Raw genomic sequence first — 14,199 nt, 5'->3', positions numbered from 1 at the left:
ATAATGTTGTTTTATTTTGTCTATATGTGAAGTTCAGTGAAATTCCTGAGAACTGCGCTGTAGAATCATGGGCCTGGAGGAGCTTTGGTCCCATACGGTGCCTTTAGGGACAGTCCCTGCCAGGAGAGTTGGAAGAATTTTATCCCTTTCTTCCATTTCATTTACTGCTTTAAAGTCTCTCCCAAACTCAGCTGGAACTTGTAAGTGATGATGATCCCACCAGAATTGGATTTTTCAGCAAATTTATTGTAGTCAAAATGAAATCATTGACTGCTAAGTGCTCTGATGCCCTTGCTTAAGGAAGATTCTGGGAAAAACTCAAGGGCAGGGCAGTACCATGACTCAGGGCAGAGTTTGTTACTCCCCTTCACACAGGGCAAAGGTGAACCGAGGGGAACTGTGGCATTCACATTCTCTGAAAAATCCCTTCTCCCTGGATTTTTCTCCTGGGAAGCTGAGAAGCCTCGGGAGAAAAAGGAAAACAATTCTTATCTCATTTGCTTCTCCTGTGTTGTGCTCATGTGGAATGTGTTTGGAGATTGTTTACCCACAGGTGATTGTTTCATTGGATTTTGCTGTGAGTTGTTTTCACTCTTTGGCCAATCGGGGCCAAGCTCTGTCAGGACTCTGGAAAGAGTCACAAGTTTTTGTTATTATCTCTTTAGTATTCAGTAAGTATCCTTTCTGTATTCTTTAGTATAGTATAGTATAGTATTCTTTAATATAATATAATATAGATATATACACTTTAATATATATTTTATATACTTTTTAATCTATTATAAAATAATAAATTAGCCTTCTGAGAACATGGAGTCAGATTCATCATTCCTTGCAATGCAAATACAATAGGGAATCACTCAAACACCCAACTGCAGCAGGGGATCGCCCCTGCCTTAAAGCTTCTCCTCAAAAACGAATTTTAAATCACAAAAAAAAACCATGGGCAAAGGAGGAGATAGGAAGTGGGAGGGATGGATTTTTGCCAAAATAACACCTGGGCTTCTCTGCCAATCCCCAGTGAGTGAAGCAGAAACAAGCCCAGCAATGCAGGCTGGTGTTTATCCTGCTTGCAGCACGTTCAGGCAGTGACAGTATGTACAAATGGATCAGCAAAGAGAGGAAAACATCCCCTGGCTGGGACACAAACTGCTGTGGCTGATAGAGCTTGTTGTTACACATCTGTGAGGTCAAGGAACACAGCTCCTTCCTCCCTCTGCTGCTTTTGACAGGGGACATTGATCTTAGCTCAGGCTGGGGACAGGGTGGTGCTGATAACACTGCCCAGAGAGGGCAGGCACTGCTGGGGATGCTCCAGAATAGAAAATGGATCAGCCTTAAAGGATGTTGATAATGATAGTTTGTATCATTAACTTTCATGTTTGCATAAGGTTTTACAGCAGAGAAATAACAAATATTTTGTTTCACACATTAGAGCATGTTCTTTGCTTCCAGGATTCTTAGAGGAAGGAAATGCAAGAGCAGATAAATGAACAATGACCATGGAGAGTGCTTTGCCAAACACCTTTGAACAAGCAAAACTGAGTCATGCATTTTTTCATCAAATGCAATCACAGATGCTTGCCCTGACTGTCAGCCTGGCAGGGAGGGATTCCAAAGTGTGATGTGTTCTCTCAATGATTGCCATGGAATGCCAAGGGTGTGACAAACACCCCAATCCATTAAAATGTGGCTACTTTTTCCCTGTGTGGGCTGGAATATTGTTTTTATTTCTGGAGGCCCACCTAGTGAAGCAAATGCCTGCAAAAAGTGATGGCAAACATGCTTGTCTGTTCCTCCTGTTTGCAAAGAGGCAAAAACTGCACCTGAAAAGGTGCCTAGTGATACATGGATATGTTTGAATTTCACAAAAAATGGGAAATTTTGTGATATATGTTTGCCATAACTGCAGGCTCTGCAATGCTGGATTGGCAGCTCCTGTGGATACAGGAGGTTGGACAAGCTGACGTGTTCTGTTCTCCTTCCAGTGATAAGGAGAATCTGATAAAGCAGCTGCTTGATCAAAAGTGGCATTTTCCTTGGGAGATGGTGCCACAGAAATGGAGCCTCACCTTGGTGGGGAGGGCAGAAGGGGCTGCCAGAGACACCCACAGCAGTGGAGGTGCTGATGTCTGACCCCTTGATGGGGGTGAATATTGGTTTGCTGTTCCTCTGATGGATCACCAACAGCATCAGGCCAAAGATTCTGTTTGTTGTCTGATTTCTTGGGTTTGGTGGGGTTTTCTCCAGCTGAAAGGCTGAGCTGCACTCCAGGGAAAATCCTTATGGCCATGCTTAATGAGGAATTTGAACTGGAGGTTGGGCAGAGGGTGAAGGAGGGGGTTTAAGGCATTGCTGAGGGGGATGAGCACCCCTGGAAAACATCTGGGAAGGTGCCCAGAGAAGCTGTGGCTGCCCTGGATCCCTGGAAGTGTTCCAGGCCAGGTTGGATGGGGCTTGGAGCAGCCTGGGATAGTGGAAGGTGTCCCTGCCATGGCAGGGGGTGGGACTGGAAGATCTTTAAAAGCCATCCTGTTGGAACCCTGGATGCTGAGAATTTCAGACTTTCTGTGCTGACCCCCAAGAGAACACTGCACTGACCTGAGGCTGTGGAGAAGGCTTCCAAAATGGAATGACAGAACTGGGATTGTGGGTGTGGAGTTCGATTAGAAGTGTGTGATATCACAGGGTGGAAAACTTAAAGAGTTTTAGAATATAGTTATATATACAAAGCAAGATGGAGGTTTTAGGGTGGTGGCTGGTCCTTTTTCTTCACCTTCTTCTCCATGGGTTTGAGTGTTTTTTTGTAATTGGATAAAAAAGTCCACATTGCAGCCATGGGTGGTTGATTATTGGGTTAAAAGTAAAAATAATGTGTCATTTCTTAATTGGACAGTTTATCCTTAAAAGGCCTTGTAGAGAGAGAGATGGGGCTCCATTTTTAGTTTGTTAGAGTGAAGTGCTGGAGAACTCAGGGTTTGTGAGACTGTGACAGAGATAAGAACTAACAAACATCTGAGCCCCTACAGGAAATACTGTCTGGCCATTTAATCCTGATGCTGGCAAAAAGAAGCAAAGAATTCACACATCTGAATATTGCAACCCAAGTCATTCTGAGAACATCAAGCCAAAGCAGGGCTGCTCTGCTCAAGCCTTCCTTGCTGGGATCACAGTGTTTTTACCACCCTGTGCCCCTGCCCCTGGAATGTGTCAAGCATGTGTCAAACAATGAGATTTCACACGATTTTCCCTGCAGAATTCTCAATGATTCCATGAAGGATCCAATCCCAGGCCTGCAGATGCTGCCATGAGGCTGCTTGCCAAAAAGTACTCACCAGTGCCTGCTGAAAGGAACGCTTTGGTTTCCCCATGTGTTCAGTTTGGCAGGAGTTAAAATTTCAGTAAAACACATCCCCAAAACTATCCAGCAATGCCAATGAATGTATCAGCTCCAAAACTGTGGGGAGAGGCCAAGCTGCCATGTGCTGGGTGCTTTCAGCCCATCAGTATCTTTATAATTAACTTTTTTGCAATGTTTTTTGTCTGTCTCCCCTCAAAAGCAGCAGACCTGGAGCTGTAAGAGGCTTGTGTGTGCATGCAAACCTTACTCCTCTCTCTGCGTTTAGGGCACAGGGGACACTTGGGTTGGTCTTTGGAGCTCTAATTCTCCAGCCATTTGATGAGAGAGCCCAAGTTTTTGGGTTTTTTTTAAATGCACACAAATATTTTTTCTGCTCTGCTGGCTGCAAGGAACAGTTTAGACATGAACATTAAAATATTTTAAAAACATCCAATAGAAGAGTCAAATAAAGAGAGTCAAATAAATTATTATTTACATTATTTTTTTCAGCTGGCAGAAATACCATCAAAAACCACCCCAGTGGTTTTTGACCAACTACTCTCCAGTCAGTTTTATTCTTCCTTTAAAAAAATAAAGTTTGTCTGCCTATGAAGTACCTCAAATAAAGACAGTCTTGAGTGGTCAATCCCAGGAATGGTGTAAACCAGCCTAAATTACACATCAGCAGCCCAGGGAAGGGATTGGGAGGTTGGTTGGTTTGATTTGGCTTTTGAAAGACTTTTCCACAGTGGAAGTTAAAAAATATTCATTTGTCCCAATGCTCTAGAAAATAGGAAATGGCATTTCCAAGGGACAGTGGCAATCCAGGGTGTTCCATCTCTCCTGAAACTCTTGTAGCTCAGCTGGGAGTGCAGCTTTTCTGGGAGAAAACAAGCTAAATAAAGCTATTTTTTGCTTTACTAAAGGCACTCAAATTCCAGCCCCACTTCTAGAAAGGTGGTTTTGGAAGGAGGCAGAGCTCAGCGTGGTCTGGGAGGAGAGGCCTCATGTTCTGCACACCATGGAATATTTATTGTGATAATAATTGGGAATATCAATGTGAACATCAGAAATAAATTCTCCAAAGTGCCAGGAGAGGTTTGCAATGCTTTTCCAAAACTGCTACCTTGCTGAAAGGGCACTTCATTGAAAGTAAGTCAAGATGTTACATTTTGAAATTTAGCTGGAAATATCCAAGATTTGTATCTTCCAAAATGGCTCCACCTCTGCCAGCAAAGAGAGATAAACGATGTAAACTTCATCCACATTTTAAACTCACCAGCTCAGAAAGGCACCAACTCAAACATCTGTTTATTACAAAAGATTTTATTGCAGTTATTTACACCCGTTCCTCGTTAAGTGTATAAATGTAAACATTTATTATAGATGTACTTCTCTTATCTTACAGTTCACCCCCTGCTCAGGTTAGATGACGTTTTTTGAAGCATACAGGTGGTGAGGAAAGTTAAGCTATATTCACAGAATATACATCTGCCTGCAGGGAGACTCCTCCAGCCCTACGCCAGCGGGATGGACACTGTCCCGTTGGCTCTGCTCCTGCTCCTCGTGTGCACGCTGGATTCCGTGATGTCCTCGGAGTGATCCTCGCTCTTCTTCTCCTTCAGGCTGTTGATGAACCTCAGGGTGATCTCGTCCCACTCCTCGGGCAGCAGCATGAGCAGGAACCCCATGCAGATGATGATGGTGGCCCCCAGCCGCACCACGCTGAAGATCATTTTGTGCTTCAACAGGTCCACGGCTGGGAGGAGAGGAAACCACAGAATCAGAACAGCAGCAGGGTGGAGGATGGCACCAGGAGCAGCCTGGCATGTCCCTGTGACCCTTTGTCATACTCTGGGTGTGACAGTGGCCCTGGGGCTCTCAGATCTCCCTGAGCTTTGATCTGACAGTGCAGTGCTGGAGGTGCCACAGCTCCTCTGTCCCTCACTGCCCTGGGCAGGCTCTGAGGAAGCCTGGAGGGGTTGGATTAAACCCCAAGAGTTTCATGCTGAGGGGGCTCAGCCTGGAGAAAAGGAGGCTCAGGGGGCACCTTGCTCTCTGCAAGAAGAGGGTGCAGCCAGGTGCTGTGGCATTCACATTCTCTGGGTAAAAATCCCTTTGCCCAGGATTTTTCTCCTGGGAAGCTGAGAAGCCTCAAAGAAAAAGGAAAACAATAATTATCTCATTTGCTTCTCCTGTGTCTTGCTCCTTTGAATGTGTTTGGAGATTGTTTACCCATAGGTGATTGTTTCATTAATTTCTAGTGTGTGTTTTGACTCAATGGCCAATCAGAGCCAAGCTGTGTCAGGACTCTGAAGAGAGTCACAAGTTTTCATTATTACCTTTCTAACATTGTGTAAGTATCCTTTCTGTATTCTTTAGTATAGTTTAGTTTTGTATTCTTTAATATAATATAGTATCTTAAAATAATAAATTAGCCTTCTGAAAACATGGAGTCAGATTCATCATTCCTTCCTTCATCTGGGGCTCAGGCTCTGCTCCCAGGGAACAAGGGACAGGAGAAAGGGGAAAGACCCCAAGTTGGGACAGATTGGATATTCAGAAAAAATTCTTCTCTGAAAGACTGGTAAGGCACAGGCACAGGCTGCCCAGGGCACTGGTGCAGTCACCATCCCTCAACGTGTCCAAAAAAATGAGTGGACATGGCACTTCACTTCATGGTTTAGTGAGCACAGGGATATTTGGCTAAAGATTGGACTTGATCATCTTGGAGGTCTTTTCCAGCCTTAATGACCCTGTGATTCTGTGATTTCTGAGACAGAAGGCACTTTATGGTAACTCTTTATCCACAACAGGCTGCATCAGCAGCGAGCTCCCTCAGGCTGCAGGAACCAGGGATGGGGAGAGAGCAGCCTGTGGGCCAGAGAGCTCCAAGTGCCCATCCTTCCAGCTCCACAGCAGCCCCCACAGCCCACCTGAGCCTTCAGGCAGCCTCCCACGGGCATGGCTTCACAGCCACATTCCCCAAAACCAGATCTTTTCTGTGCTCAAACCCCCAAGAGCGACGAGGCTGAGACTGAAGAGCAGAGAGCTGTCCAAGAGCAGAGGTTTTTCAGACAGGACTCTGGAGTAAATTTCCACCCAACAAATTATTTAAGCAATAAACTGCTTTCTGAGCTCCCCTGGGCTCCTTTTGGCAGCAGCAGCAGCAGCAGCTGTGGCACTGGTACCTGCATTTCCAGGGACGCTGAGCACGGTGCCGATGGAGATCAGGATGGGGTAGGTCAGCACCACCCCAACGTTAACCAGGATGTTGAAAGCTAGGGAAAAACAGAGAAAATAACCCATGAAAATGGGGGAAAACACCAGAGTGAGACATTTCTCCTCTACCTAGACCCTACAGGTACAATATGTGATATTAAGTATCCACACCACAATGAGGGAGTTGTCACAAAGTGATGGATTTTGTTTTTTTCTATATGAGCGTGAAATTAGAGGAAATTCTTCACAGGGGAAAAGGGAGGGCTGAATGGCCTTTCACAAACCATAACACTGAGGCTATCATATTCCATGGCTTTGCACAGGCTTTAATCAGCTACAAAAAACCTGGCCTTTTGCGTTTTGGGGCTTTTTTGTTACATGACAGCACCCCCAGAGAGCTCCAATTTCCTTGAAAGATTAAAAAAAATTAAAGTTTGCTTAAGTGTAACTTTCCCTTGAAAGATTAAAAACAAACTTAAGCTGTTGATCACCCACCACCCAGTCCTGCTGCTGAGTCCACTGCATGAGGTTGGGTTTATACACTTGGGTGATAAATTATCCCTAATTTTGGTCCCCTAGGAGCTCACAGGGCAGCTGCAGCTGTGGTTGGAGCAGCTGAAGGTGCTCACAGCAGCTCAGCCTGGCCACAGCTCAGGATGGGATTGGCAATGACATTCTCTTTGCTTCCATTTAATAAACACTAGTGAGACAAAAACCTCTTCAATTATGGAATAAAAGAGACTTTACCAAAGGAAAGGATGTTGTTATATGTGGAAATTAAAATGCCCCTGGGCTGAACACAACAGATAATTTGCTGGCAATTCTGGCTCAGAAAAAGGGAGCCTTATGTGAGCCCTGCCCAGAGCTTGCAGCATCCCCAGAAAGGTGCCCCAGCACAAACATCCCCCAGGAGCTGACTGGGAACATGCAGCCCCTTGAAATGGGACTTAAAGCAGTCAAACTGTGCCAGACACAGGGGCATTAGTGTGGAACTATGGTAGGGATGAAAAAATGGGCAATTAGTAGTGCTGCTTCATGTTTATTCCCTGCTATTACTGTTAATTATTAATTATTATTAATTATAACTATGCTTACCTATCAATTATTAATTGTATCTCAATTAATAGTAATGTTTCATGAAGTGTAATGAAAAACATGAATCATTTCTAAGGAGCACCAGTTTGCACAGGGACCAGAATTAATCTGTGAGAGAGCTCTGCTGCTTAAGGGGACAGGGGGAAATTGTTTGTGCCCGAGGCCAATTTTATAAAGGGTTGGAGGGGTGAAGAGCTAGGAAATAAATAAATAAATTGTTTTCTCACTTACCTAACCAGAGGCCAGCCACTCCACACAGGTAACCCCATGGCACAGCAGAGAAGGGGTACCAGTACTCCACTTTTGTGAAGTAGAGGATGATGGGCGTGATGGAGATGAAGATGAAGTTGAAGAAGCCCAGGGTGGACACGAAATGAGCTGCCTCCCCAAAGTTTGCACTCCCAAGAAACATTTTGAACAAAACCTGCAGAGGAGAGGAGAGAGGAGGGGTTTAGATTCTATGGCTGTCATGGAAGCACTCCGTTCCCTTGGGGAGAGTGCAGCAAAGGCCAGCTTGCCACAGCCCAGCCCTTTTCCCTCACAAGAGTCTTGCACGGGGATCTTTGGTGGGATTTCTGCCCTTTCCTGGGTTTTAGCTCCACGTCTCTACCACGGGGAGGGCTGGGTCTGTATAACAAAGCTTTACACAAAATGCCAGGAGAAGCAAGTGTAGAAGAACCCAGGAAAAACCAAGAATAAACCAAGAACTCAGGGACACACCATTCATGCAGTAAGTGTAGAAGGATTTGGGCTGAGTGTGGCAACGCTGGGATTTGGGAAGAGGCTCCAGTGACTTCCACAGCATGACCCTCCTGTGAGAGGAAAACCAGCCTGGAAGAGCTCACTCTGTAAGAACCTGTCCTCTATGAGCCTCAATTAATGGATTTTGAGTGACTTTTGAAAGGCCACAACACATTTACGAGATGATAAAAGTCTAAAGCTGCAAGGGCAGCTTCTGATCCCACCACAACCCACGCCAGACTTGACACACACAGCTGAAAACAAACCCAGCCATGCTCAGCCCAACCTGTTCCTGAGACAGAATCCCTGCCTTTCCCAGCCCTCAGCCTCCAGAGCAGCCACTTCTTCCAAGCAGAAGGGTCTCTAATGAACAGCCTGTGCCAGGCTCACACCAGGGCTCAGCCCAGCCTGTGGCTGCAGGGCAGACCTGGGATGGTTTGGGTTGGAAGGGAACTTAAAAGCTCATCCAGTTCCAACCCCCTGCCACAGCAGAGACACATTCCACTAGCCCAGGTTGCTCCAAGCCCCTCCAACCTGGCACTGAACACCTTCAAGGATGGGGAAGAAACCTCTCTCCAGGCTGAAGTCAACATTTTCAGGGGAGAAAAAAGTCCCCCTGGCTCTCTCCCTGCTGACCATGGAGAGGCCCTTTGGGAAGTGCTGACAAACTCTTGTTGTCATGATTTAAAAATGATCTTAAACTCCTCCTGGCGTGGCAGTGGAGATTTCATTAAAGGCTCATCAAGAAAAGCCATTCTGGTTAATTGGCAGATGACAACTAATTACCCTCACGGCAGATTTCCTGACATTGTCACAACATGACTGACGCAGGAGTGAGGAACACAACAAAACATTTATTTTACAGCCACTCTCTTGGTATTTGTGTCTTTTTAACAGGCAGTGTGAATGAATTTAGGAGTGCCAACAAACAGTTGTGACCTACCTTATACAGTGCAGATGTGGAGGCTGATCCCACGGCGTAGGCCACCCCGATAATTGAATCACCCTGGAAACCATCTGCATATGCCATCATCACAATTCCTGTGATTGCCATTATTGCTGCCACTATCTGCACAGACAAAGCAAAGCAGTGTAAAGCTGAGATCATCACTGGGAGGGGCTTCTCAAGAGCGTCATCACCCACTTGCTCTGTTTCTTGTTTTCCCTTAAATAGGAAAGATCGTGGGAGAGACGTAAAGCAAAATGAAAGTGTGTGCACTGACAGGGATGTGGATCTACAGCACTGGGGCCTGCTGACACAACATCCATCAATATGGATTTTGTCAGCTAAACATCCACCTTGGAGAGGCAACTGCAAGATCAAGAAATTTTAAGGCATCACGCTCTACTGTACAACAAAATAAATATTTAGCAAAACCAATTTGACTTGAAATGCAAACATTAGATGGCCAAACAGCCTGGAAATTAGTCCAGGGGAATGAGCCCTGTATTTTGGAATACCAGGATACCACAGGGAGCTCTTCCAGCTGTTTTGGCTGTGCCCTGACAGGTTTTTTTGGACAGACATGACCAAATTTCTTCATGAAGCTTTACATCAGTGCTTAGGTTTTTGGCCTCATTTGAAAACCCCAGAGAGAGCATTTAAGGAGCTTCAAAGAAAAAGAACAGGAATCATTAACTACACCACATCTGAAATCCTGGGTCTTGACTCCAAGAACCTTAAGGAAGTGGAAGGGAGTCCAAAGTGTTTTATTCTTAAAAAAACTCCCCCTCTCCACCTAATTTCCCTCAGCAGGTAAATGTGGAGTGTGAATTGCAAAGGCACTGAATACCCAACTTCCACTGAGTGTTTCCTGAGCCAGTGCACATCTCCTGAGCCAACACCAATGTGGCATTGGCACTTTGCCTCTTGAAAACTTCACTGAACTTCATCTAAGAAATATGTACTCCTGGATTAAACTAAGCCTCAGCCCACCAACTTCAAAGACTTAATGTCGATCCAAACATGTGCCCTCCTGTAAAACAGCCTTTCAGAGCTCACAGTTTTGCCAAGAGTCCCAGAAAACCACTGACACTCATCCCAGGCAGATGTGAGCCAGACTGAGGCAACAAGCACAAAAAATCCCACAAAACAACTTCAGCAGAGCCAGTCAATGGAGCAAACTATGTTTCAAGGGACACACAACTGACTCAGGTGCAGCTGTTCCCACACAGGGGACAGTGGGGAACCCAGAATCACCTGCCAGGGCAGGGCCAATCTCTGAGACTCCAGGTAAAAATGTCAAAGCTCCTAAATCCCATAGGCATCCAGACCAACATGTTCCCAGGAAAACTCATCTCCTGGGTGCAGCTGTGAGTCCTTCCCCCTCACCATCAGCCCTATTTCACCAGTCCTTGAGGCACACAGGTGCCCCCAAACATGGCAGTGGCTGTGCCAAAGCCACAAACCCCACTGCAAGTCTGTGTCCCACCTTATTTCCATGTAGAACACCCCAACTCCAGGATACAGGTCAGCAAAACCTGAGGGTACCACTGATACTCCAAATTCACCATGAAATGGAGCTGAAATCCAGATCCCCCAGTGCTGTGGTGCCTTAGGTTGGAAATGGGGGCATCCTACCGCCATCTGTCAGAGATGGGGCAGTTATCTTCTGTTCGTTGAGCAGTTTTTTCTTTATCTCTGCCACAGCCAATCCTCCCTCCAGGAGATCTCTGCTGTCCATGGCCACTGAGTGTCCCTGCAGGGCTGATCCAATTCCAGCATCCCATGGGGAGATGCTGCGCCCAGGGGAGGAGCCAAGCATTCCTACCTGGATCCAATCTGAGCCTGGAGCAGCACAGCAGCCTTTGCCCCCTGCATTGCCAGAGGAGCAGCTTTCTGCTGCCCTGCATTGCCAGAGGGAGCCCAGGCCCATCTGCAGCAGCCCTGGAGCTGCAGAGGAAAACTCCCCCCTTGTGCAGGATCCCTGCTCCAGCAGCAGCACAGCTGGCACTGCAGGAGGGCTGAGCCCCCATGGGATGGGGCTGTGCCACCCCCTGACACACAGGGGGCCAGGGCATGGTCTGACTGTGGCAGTGGTTTTTGGAGTCCCCCCAGTCTCTCAGTGCCGTGATGAGATCTGGGAGGGTTTCAGCAAGAGGGCGCCAGGAGGTTTCCCCCTTTTCCTCCCCAGGATAACACATTCCAGCAGTGGGGCCATCCTGGGAGACACCACAAACGTCCCAGCCTCGAAGCAATGCCCAGGGACAGCCAGGGGACTGTCCCAGCCTCAGACATCCAGGGCCTCTCCTCTGGGAGTGCAGAACCCCCCTGCCCTGCCTGGCTGCCCTTCACATCCTGCCCTGCACAGAAATTCAGGATTTCAGCTGCCAGCTGGAGGATTTCCAGCAATGTGTCAGTCTCAGCAGGCAAAACAGAAGATTCCAATGTAGTGATGCCCTCCTTACAATGGCAAGGATGGAGATTTAACTCTTGGTGCCCCCACTGCTCAGTCCTTTCCTTGTGTCAGTGAAAATGAGCAGATCCATCATCCCCTTTCTTCCTATGGTGAAAAACCTACTCCCACTTTGTCTAAACCAAATTTAGAGAGCCAGATCCCTAATTTAATCAATTATTTATAAAGCCAAGCACTTTTTCCCCCCTGAAACAACTAAAATGATGGACACATGTGGAGCAGCAACACCTCCTGAGACTGAAAACAGCAAAAACATTATTTAAATTTCATGCTCAAGGCTCCTCCTGCATGTTCCATACCAGGGCATCAGCACAGCTGACCTGTGCCTGCCTCAGGTGCTGGCTTTAACCAGAGCTCACATCTGTAGGCTGCTCTGCAAGGTCACAGGGAAGCAAAGGTGGCTGTCAGCTCATTAAACGAGGCTTTTAATTAATGGAAGAGAGCAGTAACTTTCTTTTGGAGCCTCCTAGGTAAGGAATTAAATTAGCTTGCCTCTTTTTTTCCTTTTTTTCCCTGAAAGAGAGCAAGGTCAACCAACAGTTTATCAGAAACATTTTTTTCCCTATGTGTGGAGCACAGCAGAAAATGAGGTGTAAAGAATCACAGAATGGTTTGGGTTGGAAGAGAACTCAAAAGATCATCCAGTTCCAACCCCCTGCCATGGCAGGGACACCTACCACTAGCCCAGGTTGCTCCAAGCCCCATCCAACCTGGCACTGAACACCTTCAAGGATGGGGAAGAAACCTCTCTCCAGGCTGAAGTCAACATTTTCAGGGGAGAAAAATGTCCCCAGACTACTCTGCCCCTACCTGAAACACACTGAGTCAACTCCACACCTGAAGTCCAACCAAGGGCTTAAATATGCAAACATATAAGCATGTGCCTAAATCCAAGCAGCACAAGCCAGCAAAACTACTCAAATATGTAAAGTTTTAAAAATATTTGTGCTTGCTTTGAGCCAAAGCTGCCTGGACTTGAGCCCAAAGTGTAACATGGATGTGTTATTAATTTGAGAGACAGATGTTCAGAAGTGTCCAAGCAAAGGCCAGGGAGCAGGCAGGGATGGTTTTGTGTGTCCTTGCCCAGGGCAGGAGGTACTTCAAGGTATCTGATCTCTACCTGCACTACTTTTATAGGTAAACAGAACCAGAGAATTGTTAAGGTTGGGAAAAACCTCACTGAGTTCAACCCTTCACCTCACACTGCCAGATCCACCCTAAACTACGTCCCAAAGCACCACATCTACACATTTCCTGAACACTTCCAGGAATGGTGACTCCACCACTCCCCTGGGCAGCCTGTTCACCACCTGACCACGCTTTCTGTGAAGAAATCTCTCCTAATACCCAACCTACACCTCCCCTGATGCTTTTCTCTCTCGGGTGGGTGCTACAGCTTCACCACTGATGGCACGAGGCTCTCCCTGCAGAGCACACAACTCTGGTGCCTCCAACACAGCCACAGCAGCTGAAACTTTGTGTGCAGCCTTCTGCAGGGCTCCCACAGCGGGGACTGTGCCATTCCACAGGGTGGCCAGCAAGACAGATTTGTCTTTAGATGTGGCATCTAAGAATCCAGCCCTGCAGCCTGGCTGGCAGCTGCTTTCAGGTGTGCAGGGAGGGTGCCAGGGATCACAGGGATGTCAGGCACGTCCCACATGCCTGGGGGTATCCATGGGGGATCAGTCTGGGGATTGCTGCAGCCACACTGGGCAGACAGGGAGCTGGGAATTCACTGCAGAGCCACTGCTGTCCCAAGCACGTGGAACACAAACCCTGTGAGGAACCACTGAGGGAGCTGGGGCTGCTCAGCCTGGAGAAAAGGAGACTCAGGTGTGACGCCATCACTCTGCACAGCTCCTGAAAGGTGCCTGTGCTCAGCTGGGGCTGGGCTCTTTCTCCAGCAGCACTGACACAACCAGAGCACACAGCCTCAAGCTGTGCCAAGGGAAATACAGGCTGGGTATCAGGGAAATGTTTTTTACAGAAAGAGTGATAAAGTTCTGGAATGTTCTGCCTGGGGAGGTGGTGGAGTCACCACCCCTGGGTGTGTTTAACAAAGCCTGGATGTGGCACTGGGTGCCAGGGGTGAGCTGAGGTGTTGGGGCTGGGTTGGACTGGATGATCCTGAAGGTCTCTTCCAACCCAGTGATTCTATGAATTCTGTGAATTTTGTGAATTCTGTGAACTCTCTGAATCCCCACCTTGATGCCACCCAGATGTGCCTGATGGCTCCGGAGCTCTGGAAGAGCTGCTGGGAGCTGAGCTCCTTGGAATAGCTGGCTGAGCTCCTGACTGCAGAGTTTTCCCACAAAAACATGGCTCAGGGTATAGGATTAGACCTTCATTTCTTTTCATGTCCTCGCTGCCCAAATATCACAATTC

General features: G+C 47.1%; 1 protein-coding gene across 2 annotated transcripts in view; it reads right to left on the bottom strand.

Annotated features, from left to right (window-relative positions):
• Window positions 1-4,648: 4,648 nt before the first annotated feature.
• SLC35F4 (solute carrier family 35 member F4) overlaps window positions 4,649-14,199 on the bottom strand; it is a 118,087-nt gene continuing 108,536 nt past the window's right edge. For both annotated transcript variants that reach the window (XM_014311886.2, XM_031066290.1), the window contains 4 exons: window positions 9,342-9,467; window positions 7,889-8,081; window positions 6,532-6,621; window positions 4,649-5,099 (listed from right to left, as the gene is read on the bottom strand). In XM_014311886.2, the coding sequence (XP_014167361.1) occupies window positions 4,858-5,099; window positions 6,532-6,621; window positions 7,889-8,081; window positions 9,342-9,467 (651 nt within the window). In that variant the 3' untranslated portion in view covers window positions 4,649-4,857. The remainder of the gene's footprint in view (window positions 5,100-6,531; window positions 6,622-7,888; window positions 8,082-9,341; window positions 9,468-14,199) is intronic.

The sequence above is a fragment of the Geospiza fortis genome, unplaced genomic scaffold (genome assembly GCF_000277835.1).
Source record: "Geospiza fortis unplaced genomic scaffold, GeoFor_1.0 scaffold23, whole genome shotgun sequence".
In the NCBI taxonomy this organism is placed as follows: domain Eukaryota; kingdom Metazoa; phylum Chordata; class Aves; order Passeriformes; family Thraupidae; genus Geospiza; species Geospiza fortis.
Note: the sequence above shows the minus strand (reverse complement) of the source record. Positions and strands in the feature narration are given on the sequence as shown.